This window comes from Microtus pennsylvanicus, chromosome 9, assembly GCF_037038515.1.
Source record: "Microtus pennsylvanicus isolate mMicPen1 chromosome 9, mMicPen1.hap1, whole genome shotgun sequence".
Lineage (NCBI taxonomy): Eukaryota > Metazoa > Chordata > Mammalia > Rodentia > Cricetidae > Microtus > Microtus pennsylvanicus.
The window spans coordinates 47,140,446-47,157,369 of record NC_134587.1 but is presented as its reverse complement, the minus strand read 5'-3'; the positions used below and the strand labels follow the sequence as shown (position 1 = coordinate 47,157,369).

The 16,924-nt window shown below is 52.5% G+C and overlaps 2 protein-coding genes across 3 annotated transcripts; both read right to left on the bottom strand.

Moving 5' to 3' along the window:
• Positions 1 to 666: 666 nt before the first annotated feature.
• Pip5kl1 (phosphatidylinositol-4-phosphate 5-kinase like 1) lies at positions 667 to 11,187 on the bottom strand. 2 transcript variants are annotated; one of them, XM_075985849.1, is made up of 10 exons: positions 11,091 to 11,187; positions 10,061 to 10,255; positions 8,995 to 9,048; positions 8,656 to 8,810; positions 8,316 to 8,440; positions 8,012 to 8,046; positions 7,867 to 7,922; positions 6,876 to 6,988; positions 6,508 to 6,655; positions 667 to 3,304 (listed from the first exon to the last, which is right to left on the bottom strand). In XM_075985849.1, the coding sequence occupies exons 1-10, from the start codon at positions 11,118 to 11,120 to the stop codon at positions 3,037 to 3,039; spliced, it is 1,179 nt and encodes a 392-aa protein (XP_075841964.1). In that variant the 5' UTR covers positions 11,121 to 11,187; the 3' UTR covers positions 667 to 3,036. The 2 variants fall into 2 exon arrangements, with proteins under 2 accessions (XP_075841964.1, XP_075841965.1); XM_075985850.1 differs by lacking the exon at positions 10,061 to 10,255 and having other exon boundaries at positions 11,091 to 11,153.
• A 1,744-nt stretch (positions 11,188 to 12,931) lies between these two features.
• Positions 12,932 to 15,890, bottom strand: Dpm2 (dolichyl-phosphate mannosyltransferase subunit 2, regulatory). The gene is made up of 4 exons (XM_075985847.1): positions 15,840 to 15,890; positions 15,463 to 15,552; positions 14,130 to 14,232; positions 12,932 to 13,539 (listed from the first exon to the last, which is right to left on the bottom strand). Exons 1-4 carry the CDS (start codon positions 15,840 to 15,842, stop codon positions 13,481 to 13,483), a joined length of 255 nt encoding a protein of 84 aa, XP_075841962.1. The 5' UTR covers positions 15,843 to 15,890; the 3' UTR covers positions 12,932 to 13,480.
• Positions 15,891 to 16,924: the final 1,034 nt, after the last annotated feature.

Here is a 16,924-nt window from a genome sequence, read left to right as displayed (position 1 = left end):
CAGATCTACAGTAATGAAGCATGATTTTGTTTTTGAGACAGTTTCACGTGCTTCAGACAGACCTCGGACTTAACCAGGATCCTGCTACCTCTGCTAGCCAAGCTCGAGAGCTGGGATTAATGGCTCAGGTTGTTTTCCATATACCCATTTTGTATTGATTATGTCAATGCAGCCTTTACCAGAGTCGTTGTCGACGTCGTCGTCCCCCTGCCCTACCCTCCCCCACCTCCATAAGGTGGGAAAAATCACTCAGTAAAAAAGGGCAGAGGTGGCTCAGGACACCACCAGAAAATTCTGTATCCCAGAGATGCGCTTTGGCTTGGTTTGTGTGGCATTCCCACTACCCTCTCACCGTCCTCAGAGCCCCTGGGGATGAGAATGGCACCCCTCAATTGCGGCCACCTTCTGAGCTCATAGCCAGCTCGTTCCTAGCTTAGGGCCCTGCACTTGTGGCAGAACTCTCTCTCTCTGGACTGCTCCAGTCACATGCTAGTGGGGCTCCTTGTCACTCAGCTCATTCCTCAGCTCCTCCGGAACACCGTGGCCAACCACCCTTTCCAATGCGACACCCCAAATTTATTTTATTATTTCAGGCAGGATCTTTCTGTGTAGCTGTCCCAGCTTGCTCTCTATTGCTGTGACAAACACCACGACCAAAAACAGCTTGGGAAGGAGAGGGTTTATTTCAACTTACACATCCCCATCAGAGCCCATCATAAAGGGAAGTCAGGGCAGGAACATGGAGGCAGGAGCTGGAGAGGGGCCTTGGAGGGGTGCTGCTTACTGGCTTCTTCCTTAGGTTCACATTCAACCACCTTTACTGAACCACCTAGGACCACCTGCCCAGGGGAGGCACTGCCCACAGTAGTCAAAAACAGAAAGGAAGAAAGACCTGCCTGTAAGCCGATGATGGAAGCATTTCCTCAAGTGAGGTTCCCTTTTCCCAGATGACCCTACTTTGTATCAAGTTGATGAAAACTCACAGAGCAGGCAGGTCTGGAACCTGCTCAGCCCCACAAGTGCTGGGATCACAGGTATTAACCCCTGCCCAGCTGTGCACCGTGAAGTCTCTCTGGGAGTTCCCTTGTTCTCACACCCATGCGCCCATTAGACCCATCTCTGTCTGTGATGCCCTCAGTCAGTACCAACACATACAAAACAAGGCAGGAGAGCGAGCAGTCAGTCCTGGGTCACTGCGGTCTTAGGCCACTTCTCTCACAGCCTCAGGCCCTCTTAAGGTTCCCAGGCAGAAGGAGAGTTGTCACCTTTGTGTGTGGCACAGGGCTCTGAGTTCAAGGTCAGTCCCTTAGGAACCAGGCGCAGAAGATCCCAGTTCCTATTCTGGCAACTGCTACCTTCCTATATCTCTGGTTGGACACCTCTGGGTAGCATCAGAAGCTGAACACTATTTCTCAACTTCCTGCCAACCAAGAAGAAATCCCTGCAGCTGTGGCAGCACCAAGTGACCATCCAGGAACACCCAGAACGGGCCCAGGTGTGTATGTTTGGAAAAATGACAGCTCTGGAACGTTACACTGAGGCAGCCTTGTCTGTTCTCCCCTCCCCATCCTGTCCAACTAGCCACTTGTGTGTGTTTGTGTATGTGTGTGGTTTTTCAAGACAGGGTTTCTCTGTGTAGTTTTCGGTCACGTCTTGGAACTCGCTCTATAGACCAGGCTGGCCTTGAACTCACAGAGATCTGTCTGCTTCTGCCTCTGCCTCCTGAGTGCTGGGATTAAAGGTGTGTGCCACCACCGCCTGGCCCACCAGCCACTTTTCAAGGTCTGGCCATAGCCGATCAGCAGTAGAACAATTATTGACTTTTCCAGGGTCCTGGCTGGCCAGTCTTGGGGGCATCTCTCTACCCCCTCCACAGCCCCCACAATGCTGCTTCTTGCTAAGAGGTTTCCTTTCTCCCAAATTCCAGGTCCTTCACTGTGTCCTTGGCCTGGGAGCTAAAAGGGACGTGTCTGACCAGTCTGGTCTCAGTTTAGAAGTTGAGGTCCCTTCCCTCCTGACACCACCTGGGAGGTGATTTGATAATGGTTCCTTTCCCCAGGACTTTGGCCCCAGGCTTCTCCCCAAAGCTGTGTATCCCAGGAAAGAGCCTGCTATAGGGCAGCTGCCCAGGCCATGTCGACTGTGTTACTGAGGTCTGTGTATATCTTTCATACGTTAGACCAAGAAGGCACCGGGGGTTAGCACCATGTCCTGGAAACACAGCCAGGCTCTAGAACATCTTGGAAGAAAAGGCCATTGAGCAAAATTGTCTCAGACTGGGGTCAAAAGCCATGCTGGTTTCAAGAGGAAGGAAAGCAGGTAGTTAGGGGTTCTAATGGCTAGCCTAAAACTCTTAGACTAGCAGCTGGGCTTCCCCATTTGACAGGTGACTGAGAGATCATTCAAGATCAACAGTGAACTCTGAGCCCCCCCCAGGCCCGCTCCCCCCCTCCCGCCACGACCAACTCCAGGACAACTGCTCTGCCTCATCTTAACCCACTTGTCTTCCAGAGGGGCACTGTGGAGCCTTAATCAGAGCTGGGAATTGGGAGGCCTAGGATCCGGGACTGGTCTTGCACCTTAAAGCCTCTGGACTTGTTCTCCCATTGGGACAAGGGGGCAGAGCTTCCACTCTCTCCCGTCTACAGAGTGTGAAGTTAGGGCTATAGGAGCTGGGTGGCCAAGACTGTAAGTTCCCAGGCCCAAGGCACGGTGCAGGCTGGTTCCAGCATTTATTGCTGTGGTCTTTTCTCACCCCCTTCACCCCGTGAGCCTTCATTTCGCGGCCTGTAAAAAGAGAATATCAACATTTTTTTAATAGTAAATGAGCTAAGGGGGATGGGGGTTGGGGGGGTCCTTCCTCTAATCAGGGCACAGCACCATCATCGAATAGGGCTGAGTAGTTACAGCATTAGTTAGGGGATGCTGCCCTCCTGTGGCTAGTTGGAGTAACTGCAGGCTAGCTCCCTGGGTACCGCTGGAAAATTGTTGCGGGCGCATGCCCATTGTCCAGATGAGAATGCAGACAGGTGAGAGTCACTCGGTGTGCGTCTCCACCCACTGACACAGGCGACGGGCGTAGCGAGCCGGGCTGACGGTGGAGAAGGACTGGCCTGGATAGCGCATCATCTTCCACAACTGCTCCAGCCGTTTGCGAAGCCCATAGACGGTGGTCAGATCCACCAAGCCCAGAAAATAACGTTGGTCTGGCCCATCCAAGATATGGAGGGCATTGGGGACGTCTAGCAGCAGCCGGCGGTTCTGGCTCTCCGTCCACCTCAAATCTGGTGCACCATGTATGGACCTAGGTGTGGGAATAGGATAAAGCTGTCCCCTCCCAGCCAGTGAGCTACATTAGGAAGCTGAGGAATAAGCTGGGCGATGGTGGCGCACGCCTTTAATCCCAGCACTCGGGAGGCAGAGGTAGGCGGATCTCTGTGAGTTCGAGACCAGCCTGGTCTACAAGAGCTAGTTCCAGGTCAGGCTCCAAAGTCACAGAGAAACGCTGTCTCGAAAAACCAAAAAAAAAAAAAGAAAAACAAGGAAGCTGAGGAATAGCGTAATTGACAGTCAGACACTGGCCACAAGTGGCTGCTGAGCCCTTGAAATATAGCCAGTGTCATGGGAAATATCAATTTCCAATATAAACTGAACTTCAAAGTCAGTACTGAGGGCCTGGAGAGGTGACTCAGCCATCTTGCTGCTCTTTTTTTTTAAATATTTATTTATTTATTATGTATACAATATTCTGTCTGTGTGTATGTCTGCAGGCCAGAAGAGGGCACCAGACCTCATTACAGATGGTTGTGAGCCACCATGTGGTTGCTGGGAGTTGAACTCAGAACCTTTGGAAGAGCGGGCAATGCTCTTAACCACTGAGCCATCTCTCCAGCCCCCATCTTGCTGCTCTTGAAGAGGACCAGAGTTCAGTTCCCAGCATACACCAAGAGCCCCTCAAAACTGCCTGTAACTACCGCTCCAGGGGCTCCAACGCCATCTTCTGGCCTCCGCAGGCAGTACACTCATGATCACACATGTAATTTAAAAATAAATTTTTTTTTTTTTGGTTTTTTGAGACAGGGTTTCTCTGTGGCTTTGGTTCCTGTCCTGGAACTAGCTCTGTAGACCAGGCTGGTCTTGAACTCACAGAAATCCGCCTGCCTCTGCCTCCCGAGTGCTGGGATTAAAGGCGTGCGCCACCATCGCCTGGCAAAAATAAAATATTTTAAAAGGGCAGTATTGAAAATAATGCAAATGGTCTCATACACATTTGGGCTGTTGGAATAAAATATTTTTGTCTTATTTTTGAGACACGGTTTTGCTGTGTAACAGCCCTAGCTGTCTTGAAACTCACTTGAATTTTGGCCTCAAATTCAGAGATCCACCTGGCTCTGCCTCCCAAGCGCTGGGATTAAAGGTTTGCACCACCACACACTGCATAACCAAATATATTGATTCCGTATTATTACTTTTTAAAGGTATGGCTTTTAAATTCTTATTTTTATTTTATGTTCATTAGTGTTTTGTCACGTGTGTCAAGTCCCTTGGAGCTGGAGTTACAGACAGTTGTGAGCTATCATGTGGGTGCTGGAATTAAACCCAGGTCCTCTGGAAGAGCAGCCAGTGCTCTTAACCACTGAGCCATCTCTCCAGCCCACTCAATATTATTTTCTAAATTTTTGGGTTCTCCACCTCCCTTTTTTTCCGCCAAGACAGGGTTCCTCTGTATAACAGACCTGGCTGTGCTAGAACTCGCTTTGTAGACCAGGCTGGCCTCGAACTCACAGAGATCCACCTGCCTCTACCTCCCAAGTGCTGGGATTAAAGGTGTGCGCCACCATGCCAGGCCTTGGTGTATTAGATAAACTCTTTAACAACAACTGAGCTACGTCACCAGGCCAAAAAAATTAATTCTATATTCAAAGACTCAAAAGCCACTTGTGGCCAGTGACTATGAATGGGACATAGGGCTGTAGACTAAATTATATTTCTGTCGGGGAGGGCCAATCTGCCAATCTCAAACATTTAGATCATACAAGCTGGCCCTTATCGTGTATCTCCTAAGTCTCTGTGGGTAGTCCAAGCCCAGAAGCCTTCGGCACATAGAGATAAAGGACTGAGAGTCTAACTGCAGCTCATAGACCTGTGAGCTCTTTAAATGTATTGTGTGTGTGTGTGTGTGTGTGTGTGTGTGTGTGTGGTTTTTCGAGACAGGGTTTCTCTGTAGCTTTGGACCCTGTACTGGAACTCGCTCAGTAGACCAGGCTGGCCTTGAATTCACAGAGATCTGCCTGCCTCTGCCTCCCGAGTGCTGGGATTAAAGGCGCGCGCCACCACTGCCGGGTTCCTTAAAAGTATTTTTTAGGAGCAGGTTCCTGCCACCAAATCCCAGGCAAAGCAAGTTCAATTTCTCTACTTTGTCCTGCAGGGGACACTATAGGGCAGTGGTTCTCAACCTTCCTAATGTTGCGACCCTTTAATACAGTTCTCGTGTTATGGTGACCCCAGCCATAAAATGTGGTTGGGCTGTGACTGTGTGGGCCATTGTCACTCTGGATCCTACTCAAACCTCTGCAGTAGACGAGGCAGAAATAGAAGGTGCAGGAGAGCCGAGGGCATCCTAATCTTTTATTCCCCTGCATTAGACCAACGGGTTTGGGTTCAGGGTTGGTGTTGTTTGAGACAAGGTCTCACTATATAGCCCTGGCTGACCTTGAACTCAGAGGTCCAGCTGCCTCTATTTCCTGAGTGCTGGGATTAAAGGTCTGCTTTAAAGAATCCATCCAGCAGACTTGGTCTCTTAAACAGCCTTTCTGTTCAACCCCAGGGGCAAGCCTTGGAGAATGCTATCAGAACAGGAGCCCACTGATTTCCCTCGCCTGCTCTGAGCTTGGCTGTCGTATCTGGAAAGTGAGAAACAGCCCATGGTCTCAGTGAGGGTCAGAGCCAACACGGACAGAGTGGCAGCTACTCCTACACAGTACGCGGTGATGGCGCCAGACTTCAGGGGCCTAGAGATGGAATGACTGGGTAAGAGGGCACAAAATTAAATGGATCTTATCCCTGCTCAGAAACCTCTGGTGAGCTGGTTGTGGTGGCGCACGCCGGTAGGATTTGCTGAAGGAGGCAGAGGCAGGAGGATCACGAGTTCCAGACCAGCCTGGGCAGCCTGGGCAGCACATTTTGCCGGGCGGTGGTGGCCCTGCCAGAAAATGGGCAGACTGTTCAAAACACCATTAAAAGGCCTTGTCCAGTTAGACTCCTTTAGTTCTGTTCTCTGCTGTGGTGATCCGGGTCCCTTGCCTCTAGTAGCCGTGCTCACACGCACACGCACAAACACGCACACGCACACATGCACGTGCGTGCACGCACACAAACACACACACACACACAGTACTTCCCAGCATTCAGGCCTGTGCCATGCCACCAGAGGGAAGGCAGCCCTTACACCCCACTACCTATCTTTCCACACCCGCCCCTGCTGTTGCACCCGAGGGCAAGGCTCACCTCATTGTACTGTAAAGGGTGTAAGCATCCTTTTCATCTTCGCGGAGAAGCTGAAAGGCCACCAGGAGACTGTAATCCAGCACATTCAGGTCCCGCAGGAAGGCCGTGTCCAGCTCTATCTGGCGGAGGAACCAGTTCCGCTGGGGTCCTGTGAGATCACCAGACCCCACCTGAGTCCTCCTCATGTGTGGGCTGCACCTGCACTTGCCCCAAAGTGTGAATGTCATGGCCATCCCCATCCTTATACCCCCCCCTTGTGTAAGTCTGGAGCAAGGATCTGAATTTGGGCACAGGGCGGTACTAGGGACCCTCTTCCAAACCTCACCCTGGATGGAGGAAGAGGAGACAGTGACTACCACGGGACTCACCCAGGTTAATGGTCTTCCCCTCAAAGTTGAGGTCCTTCAGCACCAGGATAAAGGGGCTGCCCTCAGCAACTGGCTCCACCCAGCGGCTCACCTCACAAGCCTTGATGTCATACCTGGGAGGTGGGGTACACACAGAAATCATGGGAAGCAAGGGCTAAGACACCTCCAAACATCAGTACCCCACAGACTGTGTCCCCATGTTAGAGATGGAGACACAGAGTCTCGAGCATCCCTTTAAGTTGCTTGTGTCACAGGGTAAGCAAATAACAGAGCAAGGATTTTGAACTCAGGCCTTTGCAAGCCCAACCCCGGTGTAAGCCCGGCCTTGCCTGTTTCTCTGTATCTTGCCTGCCAGAAGAGGATTCCACCAGCAGGGTGGGTCTGTTCTCCAATTTTAACTACATTTCTTTATTTTTGGTTTATCTGACACAGGTTTTCTCTGTGTAACAAACCTGGCTGTTCTGGAGTTTGCTTTGTAGACCAGGCTGCCGTTGAATTTACAGAGATCCGCCTGCCTCGGCCTCCCGAGTACTGGGATTAAAGGCGTGCACCGCCGCCCGGTCCTTTCTTATTTCTATGTGTGAGTGCATGGTGCCTGTAGTTGACTTGAAAGAGTTAATGCTTTCCACTGTGTGGGTCCTGGGGATTGAACTCGAGTCCTCAGGCTTGTCTGCAGGTGGTTTTACCATCTGAATCATCTTACCTGTCTTCTTCTCTGATCCTATTAGACTTCCTCAGTTTCTCAACTATAAAATGAAGGTGGCTACTATTGTGTGGTGGCCTGTGATCCCATCACTGGGGAGACAAGGCAAGGGGAGAAAAGAATGGAAAGAGCTTGATGCCTTTTTAAGAGAAGTGGGTGGTGGGGATCTGCCTCCCGCCTACTAACCTTGGGAGGATCATATTTGGTGGTCTAACGCAAACGTACTGAGGCCTCAGTCTGTACCGTCCCGTGGAATCGGAACCCTGCATCGACTCCGGAAGGACTCACCTCTCAGAGATGCGGCCCACAGGGTAGAAGATGCTCTGCATGATGATGAAGTACTTCTGGGGACAGGGGTGGGGAGTGAGGGGAGCCCGGACCGCATCCTCCAGCAGCCCCCACTGCTGAGCTACCTCGCCTCCGCCACACCCACCTTTTTTCCGCGAGCCACCCGCAGACTGTGCACTCCTGAAAGAGGAGAAGGCTCCAGGTGAAGGCCTCTAACTCCGCAATCACGGATCCGTGTGAACGGTCACGCATCTTCCTCAAGACCCAGAGCGTCCCTAAGTTTGTCACTCCAGTTCCGCCCCCAGACTCCCTTCTGAATCAGTGCTGTTCCACCCCAAAATACTCCAATCCCAAATCGGCCACTTTAGATTTGTCCCAGGATCCGCCCCGTCCACAGACCCCGCCTCTCCAGGCACTTTGCGGTTTAGGACATGCCCCCAGCGGCGTACCCAGCAACCGTGCCAGCAGCGAGTGTGGGTACCGCCGCAGGTGCTGCACGTAGCGGGGCAGGTGGGCGAGCAGCACCTGCACCTCCTGCTGCCTCTGGGTCTTCAGGAAGAAGCGCTGGTCGTGGCTGCGAGTGAGAAAGGGCAGTTACTGTCCAGACTTGACTGGAGCAGCTCCGACCCGATCTCTTTCTTGCCCCTAGTTGGGCACGAGAATGGATGTGTCTGATTACCCTCCCTCGCTTCATTCCACCTTCATCTGGCCCTGACCCTCTCTGCCTGTGGCCATCCCGCCAGCTTGGAATCGAGCCCCCAACCCGCCCCACCCCTGCTGCAAGCTCACGACAGGAAGAAGCTGGCTTTGCTCTTGGAGGTGCTGAGAAACTGAAGGTAGGGGCCACCGGGGCCCAGAGTAGCCTGGTAGTCCTCTTCGTTCAGGCCCATAAAGTGCCTCAAACGTGCAAAAGCTGGGCCGGCCAGGGTGCCCATCTCGAATCCCTGTGGGGGAGAAAGCAGCCCCAACGGAGACCATCCATGCGGGTTCAGGTCTATGTAAGTAGCTGCCTCTAGTTTGGGAGAGGCAGGACACAGCCAGGTCCCAGGAACAAGCAAGCCATCAGTGGCACTCACGGCTGAGGGGGAAGGAGCCAAGGCAGACTCCTATTCCTTCTGGGCTCCTTACCTCTTCGTGAACCTGGGTCATGACTTCAGAGAAATCCTTCTGGGTGAGAGGTCCCTGCAGGGATGAGTAGAGGGATTCAGAGAAAGTCGGGATCCGCCATCGCCCACCCAGAGATTGCGAATACAACACCTGGCCTTGTCTGTTACTTTAGCAAACAGGGACTGGATGAGTCTTGTCAGCCTGAGCTGGGCAGTTGGGCCTCCCTCACATTCACCCAGGGCTGGAGGAAGGATGGGCAGGACGTGAGGCTCAGCTCCCTGGGTGTGTGCTATCACCCACCTCTGAGTCTTGAGGACCAGGCTGTGAGTTCAAGCCTGAGACGTGCTTTTCCTCATGCTGGCTGTGTGCAGCCAGATTCCATCCCAGCCAGGCAGTCTGCCAGCTGTGCCTAGGGGAGCCAGACTAGAGAAGACTGCCTGGGGAAGGTGGCCTCTGGGCCAAAATCTGAAGGGGGATGGATTGGAGAAACAGGGTCCTCAGCACTGGCAGCCAGAGGCAGGGTAAGAGGGTTCAGCCGGAAGGGCAATGTGTGTGGATGAATGGACAGCCAGCCCAGCCTCCAGCAGAGGAACCATAGGGGATCTTCTGCAGGTGAAGTCAGGCTATGCTCTAGGGAATTTCCTCCAGATGTGGTAGTTGGAGGTACACACGTGTGCACACACAAACAACATACAGGCTCACCCGCCTACTGGGTTGCTGAGCTGGCAGTTAGGTGACCCTTTCTGCTGAGCCAGCATGGCCCCAGCCTGACAGGCTCCAGGGAGGATGGGCTGGGTTGGCTTGGGTGGAGCTGGGGTCCCTTCTCAACCATATAAACCCTCCACCCATTATACAGATGGGGGTACTGAGGCCTACCTAGAGAGAGCAAGAGGCCTACCTAGAGCACACATCCACCTCTTGAAGCAGGGAGTCCTTCATACCTCCCAGGCTTTCCAGCTTCCCACCCCAGAATTTTTGCTTCCTGACACAAATCCCTGCCTCCCTCTTTCTGTTAGGTCTCTCTGATCCCAGTATCACGAAAGCCGGCCGGGTGTCCCTCTTGGAGTACGAGTTGCACGTCATTCACCTTGGGTGGGTTGTCCATGAAGACCTGGGTGGCAGCCCACAGCCCTTCCTGCATCATGCGTGTCATTCTGTGCAGTTCGTGCCCTGGACTGACCTCAAACAGGCCGACTCGATTGTGCTTGTCTCGGAGACGCCAAAAGAAGCCATGGTAATTCCTTGGGGAAACTGCCCTGCTTGCAGCCTCCGGGGAGGAGGTCTGATGGGAGGAGGCACGGGAAACAAAGAGCACACCGTGGTGTCCCCGAAGGGAAAAGCACAGGTTCAAATCTTATCTCCACTGATTGAACCTGTGTCCCCAGGGATGATGCTATGGCCGCCCCTGGTGTTGAGGGGCCATGTAGCACCTGACATGCGATATCCAAATAGGATGTAGACGGAGCATGCCTCCTTTTTAATTCCCATTTTCTTTATTCTATGTGTCTTTTACATCATGTTTCTTGATCCCATCCCTTTCCCGGTCCTGCATCCGCCCACCTGCAGCATGCCTTCCATTGTCAAGTCCAGTTGAGTCTGACTGGCTCTCAGAGGCTGTCTGGCCTTAGGTTAGTTGGGGTCTTATTTTTTCCTCTGTATCATGTAAGGTCTGTTACATGTTAGCTGCTACTGTTGTGTCTGAGCTGCCTTCAGAGGAAGCCTTGCCAGCAGGTACTAGGATGCTGGGAGATTCAATGCCTCCGATTCCCTCCTCTGTGCCAGCAAGAAAGGTCAAGTAGATGCTGAAATCATATCAGTGGCTCCCTTTTTAGTGGAGACCCGTCATATACTCAAAGCTGAGAGCTTGTGCTCTTAACAGCCTTATGGGAGTTTATCATTCCCATTTTTCTGATGAGGAAACTGAGGAGACCTGGGGGGGCACCCACCTGATTATAGCCCCCTTCATACCTGTGCCCATATGGGGCATGTCCTGGTCTTCCCAGAGCAAAGTCCTACCCTTGCTGAGATGGGGGCGTGTCCACACCTCTGGCCAAGAGGAAGGCGGGACCTATTCACTCACCCTTCCCTCTTCTGTCCCCTCTCCGGTCCGCACCTACCTCGCAGGACCCCGGGCTTGGAGTGGCCATCGCCCCTAGCTGCTGCTTCTCTGGCTTGGGCTGTATCCCTGAGACCGCGATGCAGGGATCAGGCCCCACCTCTGCATTGCGACAGGCCAATCGTGAGGATGCTGTCCAGGTCACGTCCAATCCGCGAGGGGGGCGCTGGCCTTTGCCTGCGACTCCCACCTCCGCTGCTGCTGCAGCATCTTTCCTACCCTGGGCCTGGTTGGGTGGGGCCTCAGGACTTTGTTTAGGATGTCGGCGAAAGGATTTTCCTTTCAATTTCCTTCTGTACCGAGGCCGTTGGTTTCTGGTGCTGGGTCTGGAGGGAGGTAGTCTAAACTGTGTTCTTTGGCTATTTTTAGGCATGAAATTCCCATTGATTGTCTCTCAGGTGAAGAAACTAAAAACATAAAAAGAAGTGACTATTGCCAGGTCGTACATCTTCCATATGACTTGAAGCACCCACCGGGGGCCAGAGCGGTGCCAGACTCCGGGGCTTTCATGGTGAACTAACAGGAGGTATACAGCTGCTAGCCTCATCTTTTAAAGGCATGGACGGGATGATGTCACCCTTGTCCGTTAAGCCTCCAGTGATCTCCCTTGGCAGTGGAACAGAAGTCAACCTCCTCACCACGGCCCAGGCCACCTGACCTACTCTAGACCTGGTCTCCAAACACCCACTGCCCGAGCGCCAGCTGCAAGCTTCCACCTCGAGGGTTCTTTCCCCCTTCCTGGACTCCCTAGTAGTTCTGTCTGGACTTTTACTTGCCATGATCCTTCTTGCCACCTTGCAGGACTCTATGCACTTCCCCTGCACTCTGGGTCACATGACCTTTATTCTCATCACCCCTGACATGAGCAGAGATTGTCTTGCTCATGTACTGGTTTATTACATCAAAATCCTCCTGAAATGGGAGTTGCCACCAGGGCAGAAGCCACATGGAGCAAATTTCCTGCCTCAGCGCCCAGCACAAACTGGTGCTTGAGAAGTATAGAGTGGAATGATGGGAGTAGGGGGTGCAGGGGGCCTTGGTGCGTCCCCACAAGTAAGAGACCACAGTGGCTGTAGTGATTAGAGATAGTCCCTGCCATGCATGATAGATGAGAAAGGTGTCCAGACATGCTGGCTTAAATGTGTCTGTGGGGTAGAGTGGAATCGAGAAGAGAGGTCGGGTCCTCTGGAGCTGGAATTGCAGGCGACTGGAAGTCACTTAAATGTGGGTGTTAGAACTCGACTCTGGTCCCCTGGAGTAGCTGCTAACATATCTCTCTAGCCAGATAATGTATTTTTGAGAAGCCAGAGTGGTAGGGGAAGCACAGAGTGGAGACCCTCTCTCTTTTAGGAAAAGAGATGGTGGCTTTGTATTCAAAAGGGGGCTGGAGAGGGCTTGAGAAAAGAGGGAGAACTGATACAATTTGGGGTCATGTAGATGAGAGATGGGGGAAAGAGAGCCAGGGTGAGGGACGCACGCTTGCCTAGCAAGCATGAAGCCCTATGTTCACCCCAGATGTGGTGTCCCAACCTTGGAGTCCCAGCCCTGGACAAATGGAGACAAAAAACAAAACAAAACAAAAAAAAGAAAGAAAAAAGACCAGAAGTTCAAAGTCATCCTCAGCTACATATTTTAATGCCAGCCTAGGCTATATAAGACCTTAAAAGGTGTGCTAGGCTCCTCTCGACTCCCCAGCTGTGACTTTTCCCCAGCCAGGACCATATCTATCCCAGTTCCCGCTTTACCTGTGTCTAGCATAGGGACAGCACAGAGGTAGGACAATGAGGCAATCTGACCCCCTCCAGCCATTCTCCCCAAAGCAAGACGGCAGAGAGACAAACACCAACACGATTGATATTTATTTGTAAATCTTCCCAAACAGGCCAGCTGGGATCTGGGGTGGCTGCCTGGGTTCTGTGGTCTGTCAGTCTTTCCCTAGGGCTTTCTGGGTCCAGAAGTCCTCATGGAGTCTGGACAGTGTCAGACACAGAGAGCTGCCATGAGAAGGGACAGGGTTTGTCCAGGAGGCGGGGAGGCTGCACACAACCGTGGAGCCTGCTGTGTCTATCAGCACATGACAAGAGGAACACAGACGAGAGCAGGACCCTGTGGGAGTGGCAGGGGGCTTGGACTGTGAGGTGGACAGGACCAGCCATGTTCAGGCCTGAGCCCAAAGGGAATGAGGGAGAGGTTTCCCAATCAACCTTCCTCTTGGCTTCTGGAAGGACAAGTAAGAGGGGAGAGGGTTCCAGTTTGTCAGAGCTGACTTGGAAGCTGTCCCACCTCCTAAAGAGGGCTGCAGCACAGCCAGGCTGTCTCGCAGGCTGTGACCTTTGGCCTCTTCCCTGGAGGAGATATGGAGAAGGTTCTGGAAGCCTCATCGCTGGCCCTTCACTGAGCCTTCTTGGTCACCCTCTGGCTCTTCAGCATCACATAGGTGATGAACAATCCTGGAAGACAGAGTGAGAGACTGGGCTGGCCTAAGTGAAGACTGGATGGCAGGGCAAGATGACCCACACGCAAGGTCGGGCTCCCAAGCAAACACCCTGTGGGCCAGTCAACCATCGTCAAGTGAATGCAAGGAGCTTTGCTGAGTGCTTCCGATTTTGTGGGGCATGATTTTCCTATCCATCTACTCACATATCCGCCCTCCTACCCATCAGCACCCCATCCTACTGTCCCGTCCCCCGAATCACTCTGCACTAGCTCAGCGTCACTCCCATGAGCTTAGAACGCTGTAATGATGAAGACACAGTCCCCAGCCCACGGGAGCAATAAGAGATGCAAGGGTGGCAGGAGAGTAGGTGGCCTAGGAGTGCTGATGAGGCTGCGACCGCAGGAGGGAGATATGCCCTTATTGCCCCAAGAGCCTGTGGTCGTTAAGGAGGAACAGGAAAACCCCAGGGAGAGCTGGGGACAAGGAGCTTCTAAGCAGATGTACAGCAAGTGTCAGAGAGTGGACGCACACTCGGGTGAGAGTGGCCAGTCTTCCACACACCCTGCCCCGGATCAGGAGACCCCTGGAGAATGGGAGACTTACCCACAAACAGGAGCAGCAGGAGGCCTGTGGCCAGTGGGATGAGGACAGCATAGGCACGGGGCAGGAAGTACTTGTGGATGACATGCTGGCTGTCGATGAATGGCTGGCACCAAGGGCAAGAGCTCTGGTGAGTACTGCTTGTCTTACCCCGCCCGAACAGGAAGCCAGCCCACCTCCTCTGTCCAAGGGGCTGGAGCTGTCCTGATGGTATCCTGAGTCTAGCCAAGAATCATGAGGAATCCCCAAGAGGTAGGGAACCTTCGCTCTTCTAGGTGGATATGTATTTTAACAAAGTCTCACCGCATTATCTCAGGGAGCCTTCTGAGTGCTGGAAACCAATCTTTTTATTTTCTGAGGCAAGGTCTCATGACATAGCCCTGGCTGACCTGGAGCTTGCTATGTAGTCCACGCTGACCTCACAGAGACCTCCCTTCCTCTCTCTGCCTTTGGAATGCAGGAACTCTAGGTCTTTTAAAATTATTCTACTTTTTGATTATACATATGTGCACGTGCATGCAGGTGCACCTCATCCACGCCATGGATCTCCAACCCAGCTAACACTTAAGACTAGTGTGCCAGGTACTTTTGCTGGATCTCCTTTCTTTTTGGGGTGAGGGGAGGTTTCGAGACAGGGTTTCTCTGTGGCTTTGGAGCCTGTCCTGGAACTAGCTCTTGTAGACTAGGCTGGCCTCGAACTCACAAAGATCCGCCTGCCTCTGCCTCCCGAGTGCTGGGATTACAGGCGTGTGCCACCACTGCCTGGCCTTTTGCTGGATCTCCTGGAAATGGATTATAGATGGTTGTAGCTGGCCATGTGAGTGCTGGGACTTGAACCCCAGTTCTCTGGAGGAGCAGCCACTGCTCTTAACCGCTGAGCTATCTATTTCTCCACCCACCTAAATTTTCTTTCTAAAGGATACCAGGTACTGACTGCAAGGTTCCCCTTTTAAAACACAATGCACTTTTAAGCAATAACTAACAGATTTTTCCCACATGAGTGAGAGAGAGAGAGAGAGAGAGAGAGAGAGAGAGAGAGAGAGAAAGCCTCAAGGTGTTAATAAAATCTACTGGCGATTGCTACACCCAGAAGGTGCTGGCTAACCGTACAGTGCAGCAGTTGAAAGAGGCTGGGCCTTACCCTTTTCCCTGGGTCTCAACCTCACCTATAAAATGTAGACACCATCAATAATCATAGTGGAGATTTCGTGAAATTATGGCAGGCCAAGCACCCAGCACAGTGCCTGGCATGCAGATGTTTGAATCGTGTTAGGAGTCGGCTTATTAAGAAATATAGGGCAGGATGAAGGTGAGTTTGGGGGGCGGGGGCACATACCAAAAGAATCACCCAAGTGGTGTAGTAAGTGAAGATGATCAGGCTAACGGCGACGAGGCCAAATCCCACCACTTGGTCTGTCCCGGTGGCCTGGAGAAAAAGGAAGGCTCAGCTGGCGAGATGGCGCTACGAGGGCGTGCACTAATGGAGGGTCCGCGCAGACAGTTTACACGCCTAGCTTCTCATTCATTCAACAGCTGTATACGGGGGCTGACTAGAAGTGGTGCTCCAGTTTAGGAAGCCACGCCGGGCCCCGTGTCACCTGTCCACAAGCGGTCGGGAGAGCGATCCGGGTTCGGAAAGCCCGACCCCAAATGAGACTCCAGGCCCCACCATTGATACCCCCAATTCACAGAGGCACCGCAACCCCGGCTCACCATCTCCCCAGTGTTTCGCCGGACACATCCGGTTCCTGGTTGAGAACTTTCCGGCTTGTAAATCGAGATTGGTACTCTGGGAGTTGTAGTCTTTGGACCAGTCTAGGTCAGACGTGCGGGCACGTCCCCCAACCGCTTTGCACGTCGGGAAATGTAGTCTCTAAAGGAAACTGGCTGCTGACTCAGACTTCCTGGTTTTTGTGGCTACAGCACCGTCATAACCTTCCCAACCAATAATCCTCCCTTAAACATCACAGCCCCAAGCCAGAAAGAGATGCATCCCAGGGTTGGAAGTCTTCCCCCACCCCACGTAGGGAAAATGAGGGTCAGCGGACAGACCATAATCTAAGCCAAAGGTGAAGCAGACACCAGAATTTAAAGGTTCTATTTCCCGATCCTGAAATTGTGAAAGAGGTTGTAGAATGACCGCCACTGGCCTAGGGGAGGTAGGGACATGCAAGCCAGCACGGATAAGGATTTGCACTGGCTGAGGGAATGATACTCCCTTATGTTGGCTGGTTTCCCACTAGGTTCTGACTGCCACGTTTCTGGATGGCCCTGTGTCCCCACCCCCAAGGCAGCAGCTCCCTCTTTGTGCCTCCACAGCCCCAGTGTGGGGTTTTTTGTTTGTTTTTTGATTTTTCGAGATAAGGTTTCTCAATGTCCTAGGTGTCCTGGAACTAGCCCTTGTAGACCAGACTGGCCTCGAACTCACAGAGATCCACCAGCCTCTGCCTCCCAAGTGCTGGGATTAAAGGTGTGTGCCACCACTGCCTGGCTACCTTCTATGTCCTTTTTGTGCCCACTCCTCACAAATAGAATTGAAAGGCAAAGCAGGACAATGGTGGCTCACACTTTTAATCCCAGCACCAGGAGGCAGAGGCAGGTGGCTCTCTGAGTTCAAGGACAGCCAAAACACACACTCACAGGGGATTTTTGAGTGTGTGGAGATTATGACTGGGGGCAGACCGGCAAACCCTGGCCTCCTAAACTTTCCCCAGCATTTCATCCAACATATATAAGACATATGGCGAGCTTCTGTTGTTTTGGCCCCCAAGTGAACATGGTAATGAGATAATTTAAAA